This window comes from Pholcus phalangioides, unplaced genomic scaffold (genome assembly GCF_987345545.1).
Source record: "Pholcus phalangioides strain wild (caught in Gottingen) unplaced genomic scaffold, Ppha-v1.0 ptg000015l_1, whole genome shotgun sequence".
Classification (NCBI taxonomy): Eukaryota; Metazoa; Arthropoda; class Arachnida; order Araneae; family Pholcidae; genus Pholcus; species Pholcus phalangioides.
Genome location: NW_028301608.1, coordinates 16,291,334 through 16,308,671, shown reverse-complemented (window position 1 = coordinate 16,308,671; position 17,338 = coordinate 16,291,334). Strand labels below are relative to the sequence as shown.

The following is a 17,338-nucleotide window of genomic DNA, read 5'->3' as shown; positions in this document are numbered from 1 at the left end:
CGCATGCGCGATAGATGATAAACAAGAGCCGACTTGAGATGTTTCACCTGCCGCGAAAGCCAATCAACATTGCTGGTATATTCAGATCAGATTAAAAAGCTTTTCTTATTGATCGGCGTTGATTGAATGTTTTATAGAAGAAAAGCTGTTTTTTCGACAACGCACAATGAAAAAAACTTATATATTTTTTAATTTGAAACAAAATTGAAAAGTTACTTTTCTTTTAGGCCATTTCTGTTTGGTTGATACGAAATGTTTGCATCTTAATTTTGTTTTTTTATCACTATTTGGTTGCTACTAGCAACAGTACCGTTATGTATGTAAACAAACAAAGTGATGTGATTAGCATATTAATATCATTACGCATTTCAAGTAATTTTTAAAATAATTGTGTGCTTTTTTTGGAAAAAAATTGCTGATTTATTTGATTACATCTTTTGTTACATGTGATGAATTAAGTTTTTAATTGAGTAAACTTTTTGGGGGTGTACTGGTAAAATTAATATAATTTTAAGTTCAAAGAAGAAAATAAATATGAAAAAAACAAAACATATATATATATATATATATTACCGTAATCCATTCTTCTAAGTATATGGGGATATAATCAAGATGTATGAATTTTTATATTTATTGCACATAAGAAAAATTCTCTATATTGAATTTCTTAAATCCTTTGAGGCAACTTTTGTCCCACTAAAAAACTATCATCTCTAGATTTCAACTCTGAAAAAAATTTTCAGGACTTTTTGAAAGTTTAAAAAAAAAGATGATTGACACCATCTTGCCTACAAGTTGTTCCTTATTAAAAACAAATTTGAATATAAAAACTGAGAAAATCGCTATTCCAGTCTACTTGAACGAAATTCTCTGCAATCTCAAAATCATTTATTTAAAAACATAGTAAATACTTGGTATGACGATGCAACAATATGCAACATACACCTATATAACAATATTACTTTCTGGTCTCTTCAATGTGTTAATATATTCCACATTTATAATGATAAATCCTTTTTCCATACTTTCTCCAGTCCCATGAGAATTATTGCATAGGAGTTTTGCTGTGTGAAAAAACATATATTAAGATAAGTTACATTTAACCTTTTAAATTTATGGCTGTAATAATGTTCTTTCCCAAACAGATTTATTAGACAATAATGGCTGAAGAGAGACGAAGGCGAGAATCCTTGGCTGACTCAGCAAGCCATGGCCAGACATACACATCTTTCATTCAAATGGAGCTATTGTTTGAGAAACTGAAGCTTTTACATTATGACAATGACTTTTATCGGGAGATTCGATTAAAACCCATGAGCAAGTAATGTGCATATCTTAGATACATGTGCTAATCATATTTTTTTTAGAAATTATGAAGAATGAATTTTTTAACTTCTAAATGAATATTATAATCTTCCTAGATAATGGTTGAAAACTATATAATATACTATATATTTGTACATATTACTCACAACCTACATTTATAATTGTCAAACTGAACTACAGTAAAATATCTTCAAAAAGACTATTCTTTGTTTTTCAGAGAAAACTGGTCCTCAAAAAAAGTGTACCCTCAGTAGAGTTAAAGTATAACATAGGAAGGCATTTCCAGTAAAAAAAAAGTGTCTTCCATTACGGACGTGTCCCCTCAAAAAGATTTTACTGTCTCATCAATATCTGTATACCAGGCCCGTCATTTAGGCCAGGGGGAGGGGCTGTGCCCCCCCCCCCCCGGCTTTTGAAAATACACTAAAAATGGTGTATATATATATATACACATACATTGAGTACATGTGCTTTGCCCCCACTGGAAAAAGTTGAAATGACGACCCTGCCATATACAGAACTATCAAATTATACAGAGCTGCCCTTAATTAAGGGGTGTGTGGCAGGTGCAGTCACACCAGGCCCCACACTTTGTGAGACCTCGCATTCACAGAAAATTATTGGAGTCTTTCACCAATTCTTAAATTATTTCTTGCATTAATTTTCAGCAATTCTGGAATTTTTTTATACCATTGTCTTAATTTCCATCAATTGCAAAATTATTACTTTCATTAATTCTGAAGTGATTTCTTTCATCAATGCTGCAATTGTCTCTTTCATCAATTCTGAAATCATTGTTCTGAATTTTCATTAATTTCTGGAATTGCGTTTCTCTCATTAGTTTAAAATTACCTCCAATGCAGAATTTTCATCAATTTTTGTGTTAATTAACATTCAACTGTGTGTTTGATACTTTTTGTATGAATATTTCTCAGCATTCCTTTATAATTCTGAAACAATATAGATTAAATTCCTCTCCCCCACAATATATATAAAACCAAAGCAAACAGGGTCCTAAACAATTTTGGTACCCTAGAATTATTTTCGCACTAGGTCCTGCATGTGGTAAGAGGGCGGCATGAGAATTATATTATAATAACACCTCGTGGTATCACAAATAACCTGGATGAATCCTATTGAAATTGTTAAGCTTGCTTCAGTGTATGCACAGTTTATATGAAGCTATGTTATCAGTAACGTTGAATTGTTTTGTCACATGTTTCCTTAAAAAAACCATTATTTTCATATTCAATTGAGAAAAACCTTTTAATTTTACAGGCATTTCTTTGCTCTGCCAACAAATCCAGGAGAGCAATTCTATCTTTTCACAGCATTGGCTGCATGGCTTATTAGGAAGTGTGGGAGACACTTTGACACCCCTCAAGAAGTGAGAAATATTGTTTTGTGCTTCTCCTCAAATAATTGACTGATCATTTTCATTTTGTATAAGAAAAATTTTGCCAAAAAATATTTCCAAAAAAACCCCAGATTTTCATTGTTTAATGTATCACTAACATAGAGACTTTTTTCTTTTTTAAAATTTAAAATATTGGATGCTGTGAAATTCCAATATAAGAAATTTCCATGAACTGCAGAGAATTTGTTATTTTAAAACATTCATTACAGTGAAGGTTTTAGACACAGAAATATAGAATTTATGATTTTATATTCATATAGATATATTATTAAAAAATTCATTGAAATTTAGTACAATAAAATCCTGAGTGCCTAACGTAATTGAGATATGTTGGATACAGCTACTGCTTACATGAATGAATCAAAATTTTGGACAATGCAATGTTTCAATTCGAAGATCCAGTACCTCTTATACAGGGTGATTCAAAACTCAACGTACAAACTTTTTGGGGCGGTAGGAAACACAGAAACAAAAAAGAAACACAGGAATGTATGACCGGAAACCCCTAAACTGATCAGCTGGAGGATAAAATACAGAAACGACAAGCCAATAATGGGTGGAAAAACTCTTTATTAGGAGGGTAGTACATGTTAAGTTTCACAAGTGCTCAAAGTTCTTATCATCCAGTTATATACAAAAACTAATTTTTTTTTTAGATTTTATTTGGTTTTTGTATTTTCTACCTCCCCTAAAAGTTTATACAATGAGTTTTGAACCACCCTGTATATACTAATCGTTAATGAGATTTAACAGACATTTTATCACTTTTTGCCATGCTTTTGCAGCTTTACTATAGATTTTTTAGCAGCATTGTTAATTTGTCTCTCATGAGTTGTCATATTCTTTCAGCTTCAGCCAAAAAACACTTTTTTGAAAAATCACTCTTAAGGGACACCATTGTATCTTATTTTCACACGTGAGGTCTTCTCACCTTTATTAATATTTTTACATGAGAAGTTCATCCTTCAGCAAAAATTTCATCAATGACGAAAAAAAATTATCTTAAGAGAAATTGACATCAGTTAACAGATAAATATATTGAAATCCAAGTTAAAATGAGATTTTACTGTATCATTATTTTTTTTCCTTTCTTTCTTTTTTATTTGAATAATTATCATAAAATTCCTTTTTCCTCTTACCTATTTTTTCCATAGTCAATGATTTTTGATTTATACCTTTTCTCTTTTCAGTTTGATGATCCAAATTCCAGCATAGCAAACATTCTGGGTGTCCTGAAGGAGATGGTACACATTTTTTGAACTATAATCGAAACCCATACGTGTTACTAAGCATTAGATTAGTTATATTTGAGTTTCCATTTGCTCATATCTTATGTTTAACTATTTAGTGTCGTTCCTGATGGTACATGTCTATATAAATGTTTATGTATAAATTTACTTTTCAAAGGGCACACCAGTAGATTTCCCCCCAAACAGATTGAAGCAAGGCTGTGGTGAGCATGTTATATTTGTTCTGAACAAGTTAGCTGATTCAGCAATCAAAAGAGCAAACTTCAACTTCAAAAAGTAAGTGTAATTTTAATTTCAGACAAATTACAAATCATTGCAGGAGTATATTTAAAAATAATATTTACTTTTGTTAGAATGATTAATTACTAGTTCTGTACATTAATAATAGATTTCTCTCTCCCCTTTTTTCCATTCCACACTCACAACAGATTTGAACAGTATGGAATAGATCAGATTTGTGTGAATGATTTTTTTTAGATTTTCATTAAGATCTCCAATTATGTACGGGGTAATTCTAAGTTCATGGGACAAGCTTTAAGAGGTGATATGTCATCTAAACAAGCGCTTTTGATCATAAAATGTGCGATAAAATCGCAATAGCAAAGGTAGTAGAAGGTGTTTTTAGAGTGCTCAAAAGCACTTCACCAAAAACAAATATATTTTCCCAGCAGATTTGCTGCGATATGTGCTATCAACTATTCAAGGGTGCATATGCACCTTAAGATTTGACTGGACTTTTTTTTATTGGTGCAAGGTTCTGCATATTAACACAAAAATCACATTACTGCAGTTATCTTTCTTCAGCTTTTTTCTTTTGATATTAAAGTGTGTGTGAAGTATCCTGTATAGCAACTAAAACTTACTGTGCCATTTCCTTTATTTTCTTCCTTGTATAAGTCATACATGGGTGATTGTTAGTTCGGTTGACAGATATTCTGTTTCACCACTCCCTCTTCGACAATAGTGGAATTTATATCAGGGAAACTTATTATGATCCTTTATTTTTTGAATTTCATCTGGGGAAATTCTAGGTTGTCCTTTCCTGTGAGTTTCTCTTGTCAGTTCTTTTGCAAACAGAACCAACTGCCAAAGATAACCTTGTTCTGTTTAAGTAAAATAAGATAAAAACTCAGTTTGGTAGTTGCTTCAAGTGCACACCGACGCATTACAGCTTAGATGTTACTTCGTTCTATTTAAATAAAAAATTCCACCTCTTTCCCCAATAGATCAGATGTTAGTATTGCTCAAAAATGTTAAAAATGGCACTTGGTTCCTTTTATATAGAAGCCACCCAAATACAGTTTTCCAATATAACTTATTCAAAGAGTCTAGCTTCTTCCCAAAGCTGAATCTCATCAGGTGGTGTCTTAGTTCACTTTCTTTGTGACTCTCTCAAGAAAGTCTGTATTCTTCTGTGAAAAAGGTATAGGACCTATCACTGCATACTACCTGTAACTAAACAGTGTCTTTGCTGACATCTCTCCCAATTCTGCATAATTGACACTACCAAAAATGCCCCAGTGATCATTAACTGACCTTCAAAACTGCACATGGATTGCTATGAAGATGTAGCCTAGAAATTTGAAGAAACTTCTGAGCATGATATTAATCATTTTATTGGTTTTCTTACCACATTGCAACACTTGAAAAATTGATTTTTTACGATCTAAGTTGCTCATTTATGGATTTACTGATTGATTTCAAGCATTCAGACATTCTCTATAAATACATATATGACAGCTTTCCTCTAGTCTTGTATACTGTATCATAATTTTTAGCACTTTTTTTATTACTCTCTTTAATCTTTTTACTATCATACAACTTTTGAATTACCTTGAGTAGGTCATCACATACATATAATGACCCACATGATAGGAAGATACTTATATTTTAATGAAATTTAACAGGCAAAAATCACATATGCTATTATTTACACATGGAAAATGTGCATTACGCAACGGCAGCATCTCACAATTCGACACTATTCCATCAATGAACCAACGTTGAATTGTGAAAACTATTGAATTAAAAAACAAAAATTGATTCATTGTCCTGCAATCCTCGTCATAGATTCATTTTCGTCAGAAATCTTTATTGCTACAGCAGACATCCCAGAATATACAGAGTGAAAATTTAAGTCTGTTTCAGCTCAAATAACTTGTGAAACATTGGTTGTAGAAACACACTTTTAATTAGAAAAAGTATTTATCATATAATGTGTCCATGTTAGAGAGATATGCCCCATTCATTTTACTTAAATAATTTCATTAACGTATATGTACTGAGGTACAAAATTTAATTTTCAATACAATTCTTGTCTTTTCTGAGCATAAAAAAAATCCATATTTTTAAGTGAAATATACACCAAGATATTACTGATTGAATGTTAACGATAGACATCTTGGAATTTAGAAAAGTGTTAATAAATTGCAACTGCAAAAAAATGTTTAAATTTTTTTTTCTTGAGTTTGTTAATTAACCCTTTAACCCCTCATGCTGGTTTCAGAAATTTAAATACCAAGGACCTGTTTTGTCATATTTAATTTTTAAAAAAAAATTTAACTTTGTGTATAGCTCTATGAAAATAATTTATATCTTTTTTCAATTTTAATTCTAACATTGTATAAAAAAAGTTGTCTTAATAAAGTCTACTCTATGGAATGAAAACTACTGTGATTATTTCAAAAATAATCAGGTGGTAAAAAAAATTCACCGCCTGTGACACACCATGTACTGAGATCAGCATAGGAGGGGGGGGGGGGTTATATGCTGTTATTTCCCTCATTTTCACCAATTTTAATTTTTAAACTATAATATCTTGGCTAATATTGCACTTTTTAACATGAAACTTTTTTTTTTTGGTTCGGGAGAGACTGGGCAACAACTTTCTGATTGGAAGTTAGAGGAAGGGATACCTGTATAAAAAAAATTAAATTTTGTATCTCAGTACAAATATGTTCCCTAGTAAAAAAAAAAAAAGACACTTAAAATGGGCATGTTATTTGAGTAGTTTTTTAATTAAAAGCATGTTTCTTTAACCAACAATTCACTATTTTTTTGAGCTAAAATACACCTAATGTTTTTTTCTCAAGCAGTTCTTCTCAAGAAACTGCTGCATTCAACATAAAAATGATGTACTCTTGAGCTACATGACATCTGTATTTTTTCTCTTTATCCGTGATTTCTTCCTTTTTCTGCTCTATACTTAGCTGAGTTGAGGCTTCTCTGTCCTATGTTAATATTCACTTGTTTTTATATATATAGACACATTCTTAAACTTTACTAAAATAAATTATTTTTTATGCATTAATTTCAAATTTCTTAGAAATGCAAAACTGGAAATTAGCTTGAACAACAAAATGTTTTAAATTTTTTCTCGAGTTTGTTCCCTAACCCTTGTATTTGGCAACATGAGTTTATTTTTTAAGTAAAGGCATTTGATATTTTGAGCTCGTTTTGACATTGATACCTCTAAGCAACTCCTCAACATTCAATTTTTACTTGTGAGCTTTCGTGAAGTTTCTATAATTACTAGCACCAGGGCTCAAAGTTACTCATGAATTCTATTTCTTGAAAAGCCAAGCAAGAACAATTTTTGACCCTTTGCATTTTGGAGAAATACCATGTGTGGAGGAAACATATTGCTGTGCATTCTTCAACAATGATAGAAAAGTAAGTTGGAAAACCATAAATGGCATTTTTAAACTATTCAAATCTATGAAAATCATATAAATATCGTATGTTCCGTGAAGTGCAACATCCCATATCTTTTTGAATATTGACAATAAAAATTTTTTTTTGTCATGTAATAGTATTCAAGGTACCTCATTTGTGTAATATAATCCCTTAAAAAATTTCTCCTCTGGATATTTAAGTACTTGATAATTAAAAGGTTAATATATGCTGTTCTAGGAAATAAGCCCCTAATTTCATGTGTGCACATGTGTATTCTCAAGGAATTCAAGTGTTGAATCACAAGGTGTCCCTGTACAAGCTTATAGACCTTCTGCTAGAAAATTAGATGTAACTACAGATTCAAATTTTTTTTAAAATAGGAATATAAAATTATTTTTTATAAGCAAAAATTCATAAATATTCATGGAATATTTCCTCTCGATTCAGGCCAATCTACAAGGTTGAAGAGGAAGATGAAGAGGAGGATGATTCAAATGAACAAGATTCTGAAACAGGATCTGATGGAATAGAAGAAATGATTGAGGTATGTTTTTTCAACTGTAACCAGTTTATTCAGAGTTAAAAAAAATTAATGTATGCAAAATCAGAAGACGTTTCCCGTTTAAAACCAACATTCAACATGAGTCCTACAAATCTGAGTAGCAAGGTTAGCAGCTAACATGGCAAGTTGAACTGGAATGGGATCACAAGACTAATTTTAACCCCAGAATACCAACTAAAAAAAAAAGCTGATCACAAAACTGCTTATACCTCTACATCTCTGAGACATAGAGTTAGTATTCTAGGGTTAAAAAAAATAATTTTGGACTTATCTAAAATGTATACATACATATATTTTTATGACAACTAATTGAGCATATTATTTATGAACATTGTGCAAGTGCTTTGACAGCATCAAGCTAGTAAAGAAATTATTATTTTAGGAAGACTTTATGTTTTCTGCTGATGATGAGGATGATGACGATAATGAAGCTGATATATTAGACCTAGAAGGTGTGAAATCATCATTTGGTAAAGATAGTTCTGTGAGTATAAAAATCAATCAGTTACACCTAAATACATGTAATCAATATATATTTTTTTTTGTGGAAAACAGCCTGGTTTCTCTGATAAAACAGTTTTCAAGGTATTTATTGCTAGATATAATTGTTTTTTTTAATATGCAATCAAAGGTACTCAAATTCTTAAAAAAAATATTGAGAGAGATACAATAAAAAATTATTTAAATTACCTAATTGTTTTTATGGATCTATTTCAGTCCTAGCATTTGATTCTATTAGCTCTGAATACAGGTTTTCATGACTCATCATTAGAAACTCTTAGGTTATAAAAATGTGATGCAAGAAAAATTCATTCCAATTACTTTGGCCACATTCTACAGTATTCTGGCTAGCCAAGGAAATTATTTTGTCTCTGTTCCCATCATCTACGTAGATGTTTATTGTCAAATGTAGAAGAAACATTTGGAACAATTTCTTCTGAATAAATACTTTATAACCTAGAGCACTTTTAATTTCTGTTATTTATATTTTATTTCACTATAAGACACTCTCAGTATTACAATTGATGATACACAATGTTCATTATTCAAGATTAAGATAACCCAACACTACTCTTTGCCTTCTAGGATAAAGATGAGTTCATCAAACCTGAAGGTATTATGGAATCCAATGTAGATTTAACGCAATGGAAAATGGAAGTTGAAAGAGTTTTGCCTCAGCTCAAAGTAACAATTAAAAGTGACTCCAAGGTGCGTATCTAATATATTTGTTAATAACATTTATTGACAATCATGTTTGTATGAACCAGGGTTAGCAGGTTTTTGAAGCATGGTAATTTTTTATGGTTTAATTTGCCACGTATAATTCCCTCAAATATTGCTTTTTAATATAAAAATTCCCATTGGAAATACACATGTTAATTGCATGTAATGTTTAAAGTAGCGATGTTGCACTAAGAATAAATACTTGATATGATTGCAAAATAATTTTCTACTCTCTAGAATTATTTTTGTGCAATATATGTTTCTTTTCTTATAAAATATAAAATTTGAATAAAGCATAGCATAAATGCTGAAGTAAAAACCATGGGGAATGATTTGATGTTCTTCGATTCGAGATGATTCTTAACCTTCAAAATCTCTTCAACAGCTTATATAGGTGTGCAGAAATAAACCATTTGCTATACTCTTTTCATAACAGGCAGATGTTGAAAAAGTTCTTTTAAACCATGTATGTAATGCTGATTTCTGTTACTAAATTATCAAGATAACCACAGATACTTAAAACAATACCCTTATAGTGCATAACATTAGAATACATCTAGCAATCAAAATAGTAAATTGTAGGACTAAAATGTTCCTTTAACTTGGCAGTGCCGATAGTATATGATGCTTAAGAAACCCCTGTAACTTATTCTTAGTGCAAAAGAATGACTAAGTTTGACTACAATATGGTGTATTTACTAGCATTTATAATGCAATGGTTTTCTCAATTGAAGCTGTATCTAAACGTGCAAAACAATGCTTTGGATATCAAGTACTGCCAGCTCTGGTTTGATTGAAAATACTCTTTAAAACTCTGGTTTGATTGAAAATACTCTTTAAAACTCTGGCTTTATATAATCTGAGATAAAATCATTTATTCTCACCTAAAAAATGTCTTAACAGATGCTATGCAAGAATTTTTGTATGGAAAAAAATTTGGGCAGATTAGAAAATTTAAAATATCAAAATAGACATTCTTTCTCAATAATTACATAATTCAAAATATAAAACACTTTAATCTACACAAAAATAAGTGTTTTATAATTTTACCTATCAATCAGGTTGAAAAAAACTATTTGACAATATTTTGACTGTTTTAATACTGAGTTGGTTTCTGAAGTCAAAAACCTCTCTGGTGCCCTATCACACACATATTTTGAACAGCTCTATTTTGCTTAGCAAATTGAATACAGGTAATCAGCAGTTTAGATAAATAAACCATAAAATTATATTTTATATGTTCTAGACTATTTTTATGGTGAAAAATTCAAAATTGCAAATTATAACTAATATTGTTTTAATTATTGTAATAAATTAATGTTTAGGGGAAAAAACCATTGCTCAGTAAAACCTGTTTTGGGGTCACCAGTGGGACAAAAAAATTTGTCCATAAAGGAGGGAGGATCGTTAATCAGGAGTTTGAAATGCATGCTTTTATTATACAAGGGGAAATCACTATTTGGCCGTAAAAGAGGGGTGTCCATAAAGAGGGGGTTTACTGTAATATGCAAAAATGTTTTTCATCATGTTATACACCTAATGTGTTCAAAACATTATCTAAGGGCATTCATTTAGGTTTGACAGTTTAAACTAGTTTTTGATGTTAAAAACCCAATCCTGGTATGAACCTTTGTCGAAGAAAAATATAATTTTATTCATAATTTTTTAATATAACTGAATTTATAAAATTATTCTGAACATGCTGAATGTGAAAGTTTTTCTTTCAAATGCTCACTGGTGATTTCATATGATATACTGGGTGATGCCTTAAGTTTCTCCGCTGCAAATTATTGGTGAACCATTGATCCTGGTGTCATACTTCCAATTAGAAAAAAGTATCCAAATCACTCTACAGATACATCGTTCATATTCCAAGGGGTTGTACAGCTATTAAAATAAAAAAATTAACTTTTTATTTGATCTCATTTACAGTCTTAAAAAACTCTCCAATTATAACACATCCTATCTCTCCTGAGAAAAAAAAAAAAATCCATGCTTCTAAGTGCAATATGTTAATTTAGATCATGGTTTCCCTAACTTTTCATTTCATTGGCCCCAGTTTCCAATTTTTTTTTCATCTTAGCACTCCCAACTCAAGCCACAACTCTATACTAATCCTATACGAAATCCTAAGCTTCTATCGCTCTCCTGAACACTTCCATTGCCCCATTGGGGGGGGGGGGGGGGTTGCGATACTGCCAACTTTGGGAAACACTGATCTATATATTCAAATTAAAAATGAGGGAAAGAATCACATAAAATAATGGACGAACCCATTTTGCTGTTCTTTACAGAAATTTTTTTTAATTCAAATATCTCAGCAAATATTGCATTTAGAAACATGGAATTTTTTCTGTAACCAAATATAAAAAGCTAATTTTTTTATTTTAACAATTATACAACCCCTGGCAATATGAATGATGTAGGGCCTATCTAAAATCTACACGTTATTTGGATACTTTTTCCATCTGGAAGTATGTTTCTAAAATCAATGGATTTGCAGTAATTAGTGACCAAAGGACTTGAATAATCCCTTTTTATATTATACCATTCATTTTTATCATGACCAAATATTATTTATTCATGCAATAACGTTTTGCTAAGTGTTATACAAGAGGATGTAGGTCAAGGGTTGATATTGACCATCGACACAAGCAGTGCTTTGCATCATGAATAAAATCAATTTTCATCACATATCAGACATTCGATAATGGTGGATGGGTGGTTACTTCAGCTGGTTATTGTTTTTAAAAATAAAAACAGTTGTATTGTTTTCAATCACAGACAGAATTGGATAACAATTTGCTCATATGATTTTTTTTTTGTTAAAAACATTTGATCCATTAAAAAAAAACAAATTATACTGTTAGTCAAAAATAAAAAATAGAATTCATTTTCAGGATTGGAGGAGCCATGTTGAACAGATTCATCAGCACAGACAAAATATTGAAGAAAGTCTGACATTAACAAAAACTCAACTTGACAAGCTCTATTCTGAGATATCTCACACACTTGAAAAAATTGGAAGCAGAGAGAAGTACCTAAACAGTCAGCTTGAGCAACAAGTGCTTGAATATAGAGCTGCACAGGAACGGTTGTCACAAGTCAAAGATAGATACAATTCTGTCAGTACAGGTATTACAGAGAGGTCCAGAATATTAGCTCAGGTATATTTTTCAGCATATGTAAAAAACGCTTTCATAAAAACCAGCACTGATAACATATATTTAAGGCTTCAACAGAAAATTTTGTAATGAGTCTATTATCAAAAAATCATTAAAGAAATCGGAAAAAAAATTAAAGAAATTCCAAGGATTTTTTTAAAAATACAAATGTCATAACAGGCAAAATGCAGAATGAGGTGACTGAAAAAAAATATAAAAAATATGGATGTCAAATATAACTAAAATACAGCATCCCAGAATAAGAGCAATTGCAAAAAAAAACCCAACTAATGATACACTAAAATAAAACTAATAAAAACTAACGATTATAATAAAATACTGCCCATAAAAAAAAATTATGGTTTTCTTATCTAAGTATGGATATACTTCTCGATTCATCCCATTTCTTTTTAAACTTCTCAATTCTGGTAGAATTCACGATATTCTGGAATAAGACATTCCATTTATTTACAACCCTGTTAGAGAAAAATTTTCTGTGACACAACAATTTGGAGTTGTCCCTTACTAAACGATACTAGTGTCCTTTTGTTGATGCAGCTGATTGATGGTGCATTAATAACACGTGGTCAATACTATCCATTCCCATGAATTTTGAAAACTTCAATCATATCTCCTGACAATTGCACTCTTCTAATGTAAACATATTCAGAAAATCAAGTCTTTCTTCATAGCTCAAGCACAGTGTATCCACAAGAGCATGTGTGGCTCTTCTACGTATGCATCCCCCTAACCAAATCTATGTCCCTCTGTGGATGTGGTCTCCAAAACCTTAAGGCATAATCCAGTCCATGATAAATTAAGCCCATGAAAAGTGTAATGATCACTTTAGGAGAAAGCAAAGACACCTTTTAAGAGTAAAACACAAGCATTCTGTTCACTTTTTTGACCACCGCTGAACAATGTACAGAAAACCTAAGCCGCTCAGCAATGAGAATTCCCAAAGGCTTCAAGTTGCGTCCGGGATAGCAATACCATTCCACTCCTTGGTGAAACAGAAGGTTTGTTCAAATCAAAATGAGTGACAGCAGAAGCATCTCCCTATTGTTTCGATTCCCGACTACCCCCATTAGCTTCATGTCATCTGCAAATTCATTAACAATCCTATTGATACCCTGATTGAGTTTATCAAAAAAAGTGAAAAAAAAGCATGGAACCAAGGACACTTTCTTGAGGGATTCCACTTGCGACACCTACCCAATCAGAAATTTCCATGTTGATCATAACCAGCCGATAAATGTAAATTTTTCTTTCACTGGTTCATGTGTTTCAGCCATGCGACAGAGAGTCATCTTCAGAACACAACAGGGTAGAAAACCATAAATAAATAAAGCTGTTGAAGGGTGAGGGAGGGGGGAGTCACCTTTGATCATCTAGATAATTTCTTTGGATTAAAAGTGTTTCTTGAAGTGTGCATCACAGCTCTCAGGGACTTTGCTAATCTTTTTCAGGGATGGATGTCCTTGCGAGCTGGAGATATTCATTTATGATTTATGTGCTTATTTATGTTTCAAAGTGAAAATATCTACTAAGCTACTTTGGGAAGGTGTGATGAACCACAAATCGGGGCTAGGGAGCGAGTGATCAGTGACAGAGGTTTGAAAACCCCTGGATTAAAACCAGGCAAAGTTTCTTTCACGTCAAAATAAATTAAGCGCATTTCAAATGAAACCTCTTCCCAATCTAACTGAAAGATATGCATTCTTTTTGTTTGTTGATTATGTTATGGTAGAGTTAACCCCCCTTTTTTTCATGGCAGAAAAATAACCTGAAAGAGATGAAACGAAGTGTGGTTTCACTAGCATTTGTTTTGTTAATGTATAGAAATGTTTAAATTGAATTGAAAATGACCAAGAGAAAAATGGAGAAAGTGTTATGTCAAATGAAGGGAATCTGCAAAATACAGTAAAAGTCTGTTACAACGACAGGTCATGATAGAAATAAAAACAGTTATTATGATGACTATTTCATAATAAGCAACAAGTATCATGATCGTTGATTACAAATCACTAGTAATAATAGGATTGTCTCTATAAGCAATATTTGTTAGATCAGGTTTCTACTGTACAAGTTTTACTTAATCTTTTAACAGCCAATGTTCCCAATTGGGAGCATCGGTTTTATAAATTAGGAAAAATATTTTTCTTACACAAAACCACTTGATTTTTTTTCCTGAATGCGAGATTCCAAACTTAATTTAGGAAACAAAAATTTCATTTATTTCGGCACTTACAGCATAAATTTAATTTTTTAAATCACCTGTTTTTAAGAACGAATAAAATTTATTTTTTAAAATTTTAATGTTGTTTCTATGGACATGAGCAAGTCCAGAAAACACACAGGGAAGTTTTTCCCATAAATTTTGTGGTTGATATCTCTAAACCAGCGGTTCTCAACCAGTGCTCCGCAGAGACCTTGGGGCTCCTCATGCACTCTACAGGGGCTCCACAGCCGCTCTAGAATTTAAAAAAAACATTAAAATTAAAAAAAAAATTATAAATATTTTTAAATAGTAAAAATAAATCAGTAATTTTAATGAGTAATTAAAAATTGGCCTACAGGGCTCCGCCAAAGAATTTTTTTACTAAAAAAGGCTCAGCGAGTCAAAAAAGATTGAGAACCGCTGCTCTAAATTAAAGGATCAAAAGGTGAAATAACAGAAAAAATTGAGAAAATCAATTCAAATCTTAATTCCATTACCCAGCTATTCTAGAATTTTTGACCCAAAAAACCTGGCAATGTTTTTCAGGTGGTTTCAAAACCTGAATTTCAGTTTTTTTAACCAATCCATAATAATTTCAAATTTTTAGGTCATAAAAATCCTAGCCCTAGTTATAAAATTTAATTCAAATCGGATAGTGCTCTCATATTTTTCACAAATAAAAGAAATTTGTGCCTACAAATGCTATTAAGGTTTATGATTTCCTTTTTAAAAAAAAACAAAAACTTTACAATCTAGATTACTGAAGAGTTGGAGCAGATTAAGCAAGAAATGGATGAAAGAGGTTCAAACGTGACAGATGGAAGTATGTTCATTTTGTTTTTCTTCTTGGCTAGAAATCATATCTATATAAGCTAATACATTAGTATTTTACATTTTATATTTTTCATGAAAGAGAAAAATCAATCAATTGTTTGGAGCAAATGAATATATAGTAGATTCTGGGTATTTTGAATTTAAAAGGACTGAGACTACCCCTGTATTACTGAAAACTTGGATTTACTGCAAAAAATGTTTTTGAATTTAATTAAAGTTTCACGATATTCACATATATACTTGGTATTCTCAATATTTCATATTTGATTTTTATGCACTAGTCCTTATTTAGAAAGCTTTGGCATATGTACTATTTGTATTGTAAAACATAGCTTATGTATTAAGTCAAAATTTGATAGAAATTCTTGCTTTTGTCTTTTACAACACTCGTGAACCACAAATTACTCGTAATCTAAAGTTTCACTGTAATTTGTAATTTACAATAATGCTTGAAATTTGTTTAATATACATATTTTTTCATTTCAGAACCATTGGTAAACATACGAAAAGCATTAACCAAAATCAAATCTGACTTGAGTCAAATGGAAGTTCGCATTGGAGTTGCGTCTCATACTTTGCTGCAGGCCAAACTAAAGGAAAAAGGAAATCTGCAGCGAGAAACAAATATTTACACTAATCCAGGGTTTTTGTAAAAATGCAGAAATACCTTATTTCAGAATTCTAGTCTGTATTTACATTTGATATAAAAATTATTTATGAAATTCATCAAGTGAGAAACAATATGCTGGGTTGCATAAACGTTAACCTAATATTTCAACATTGCAATGTAATAAAATGTTACGTAAATGATCCACAAATTCAGCTGATTTTTTCCAGGCATCAATATTATAGTTTTACGCAAGATTTTGTTAATTTTGATATTTGTTTCAACGTCGCTAGCACAAAGTTATTAATTTCAACACAAATATATTACATATTGCAAAAAAAAGATAATAATAATCTATATATATAAAATTTATTTTCTGTCTGTCTGTCTGCATGTGTGTATGTTCTGTACACAAATCTACAATTTCAGATTGATCATCACCAAATTGTACATGTATGCCAAACAGAACCTGGATTGAGTGATAGGCTACTTTAAAAATTTATCAGAGCAGGGCAAATGCCTGAAATGGGCGAAAAACCATCAGGCAACAATGGTTTCTCTTCCTCAACAATCACTTTCGGAATGTTTACTTTGGTTTCCTAGTAATGCGTTTCAGTCATGTATCTGCCTTTACAATGGTTTGTGACCAAATAATGCTGTCAGTACTATATATAATAGTTTATTCCTTTACAATGGTTTGTCGCTTCTTCAATCCTCCCAGAAATTGAAGAAAACCTGAGCAGCGCCGGGTATTACAGCTAGTAATAATAACAATTTTTCATTTTAACGTTCATCGGTGAACTATTTATGTTTATTTCATGGCATATCTAAGATGTTTTTTGTTCATCAAACAAATATATAGGTGTCATATGCTGTCAGATATAGTAAATTCAGTCTTCACAAATTTCAAATACATACCATATTTTTATGTCACCTTAATGCCATTTTTTGTAGTTCTTTTAAGAAAATGAATCTGGTTTGATATTCAAAATATGGAAGACAGATGGCAGCACCAACAAAATAGCCACATGAAACAATCACAACTCTGATAACATAAA

At 31.1% G+C, this 17,338-nt stretch overlaps 1 protein-coding gene across 3 annotated transcripts; it reads left to right on the top strand.

The window, feature by feature from the left end:
• Window positions 1-30: 30 nt before the first annotated feature.
• Window positions 31-16,665, top strand: IFT57 (intraflagellar transport 57). 3 transcript variants are annotated; one of them, XM_089243025.1, is made up of 11 exons: window positions 31-316; window positions 1,146-1,321; window positions 2,605-2,713; window positions 3,934-3,987; window positions 4,151-4,269; window positions 8,116-8,212; window positions 8,613-8,714; window positions 9,317-9,439; window positions 12,355-12,621; window positions 15,596-15,662; window positions 16,160-16,665. In XM_089243025.1, the coding sequence occupies exons 2-11, from the start codon at window positions 1,161-1,163 to the stop codon at window positions 16,324-16,326; spliced, it is 1,266 nt and encodes a 421-aa protein (XP_089099151.1). In that variant the 5' UTR covers window positions 31-316; window positions 1,146-1,160; the 3' UTR covers window positions 16,327-16,665. The 3 variants fall into 3 exon arrangements, with proteins under 3 accessions (XP_089099151.1, XP_089099153.1, XP_089099152.1); XM_089243027.1 differs by having other exon boundaries at window positions 58-75; window positions 16,160-16,585; XM_089243026.1 differs by having other exon boundaries at window positions 118-372; window positions 16,160-16,585.
• The last annotated feature ends 673 nt before the right edge of the window (window positions 16,666-17,338 follow it).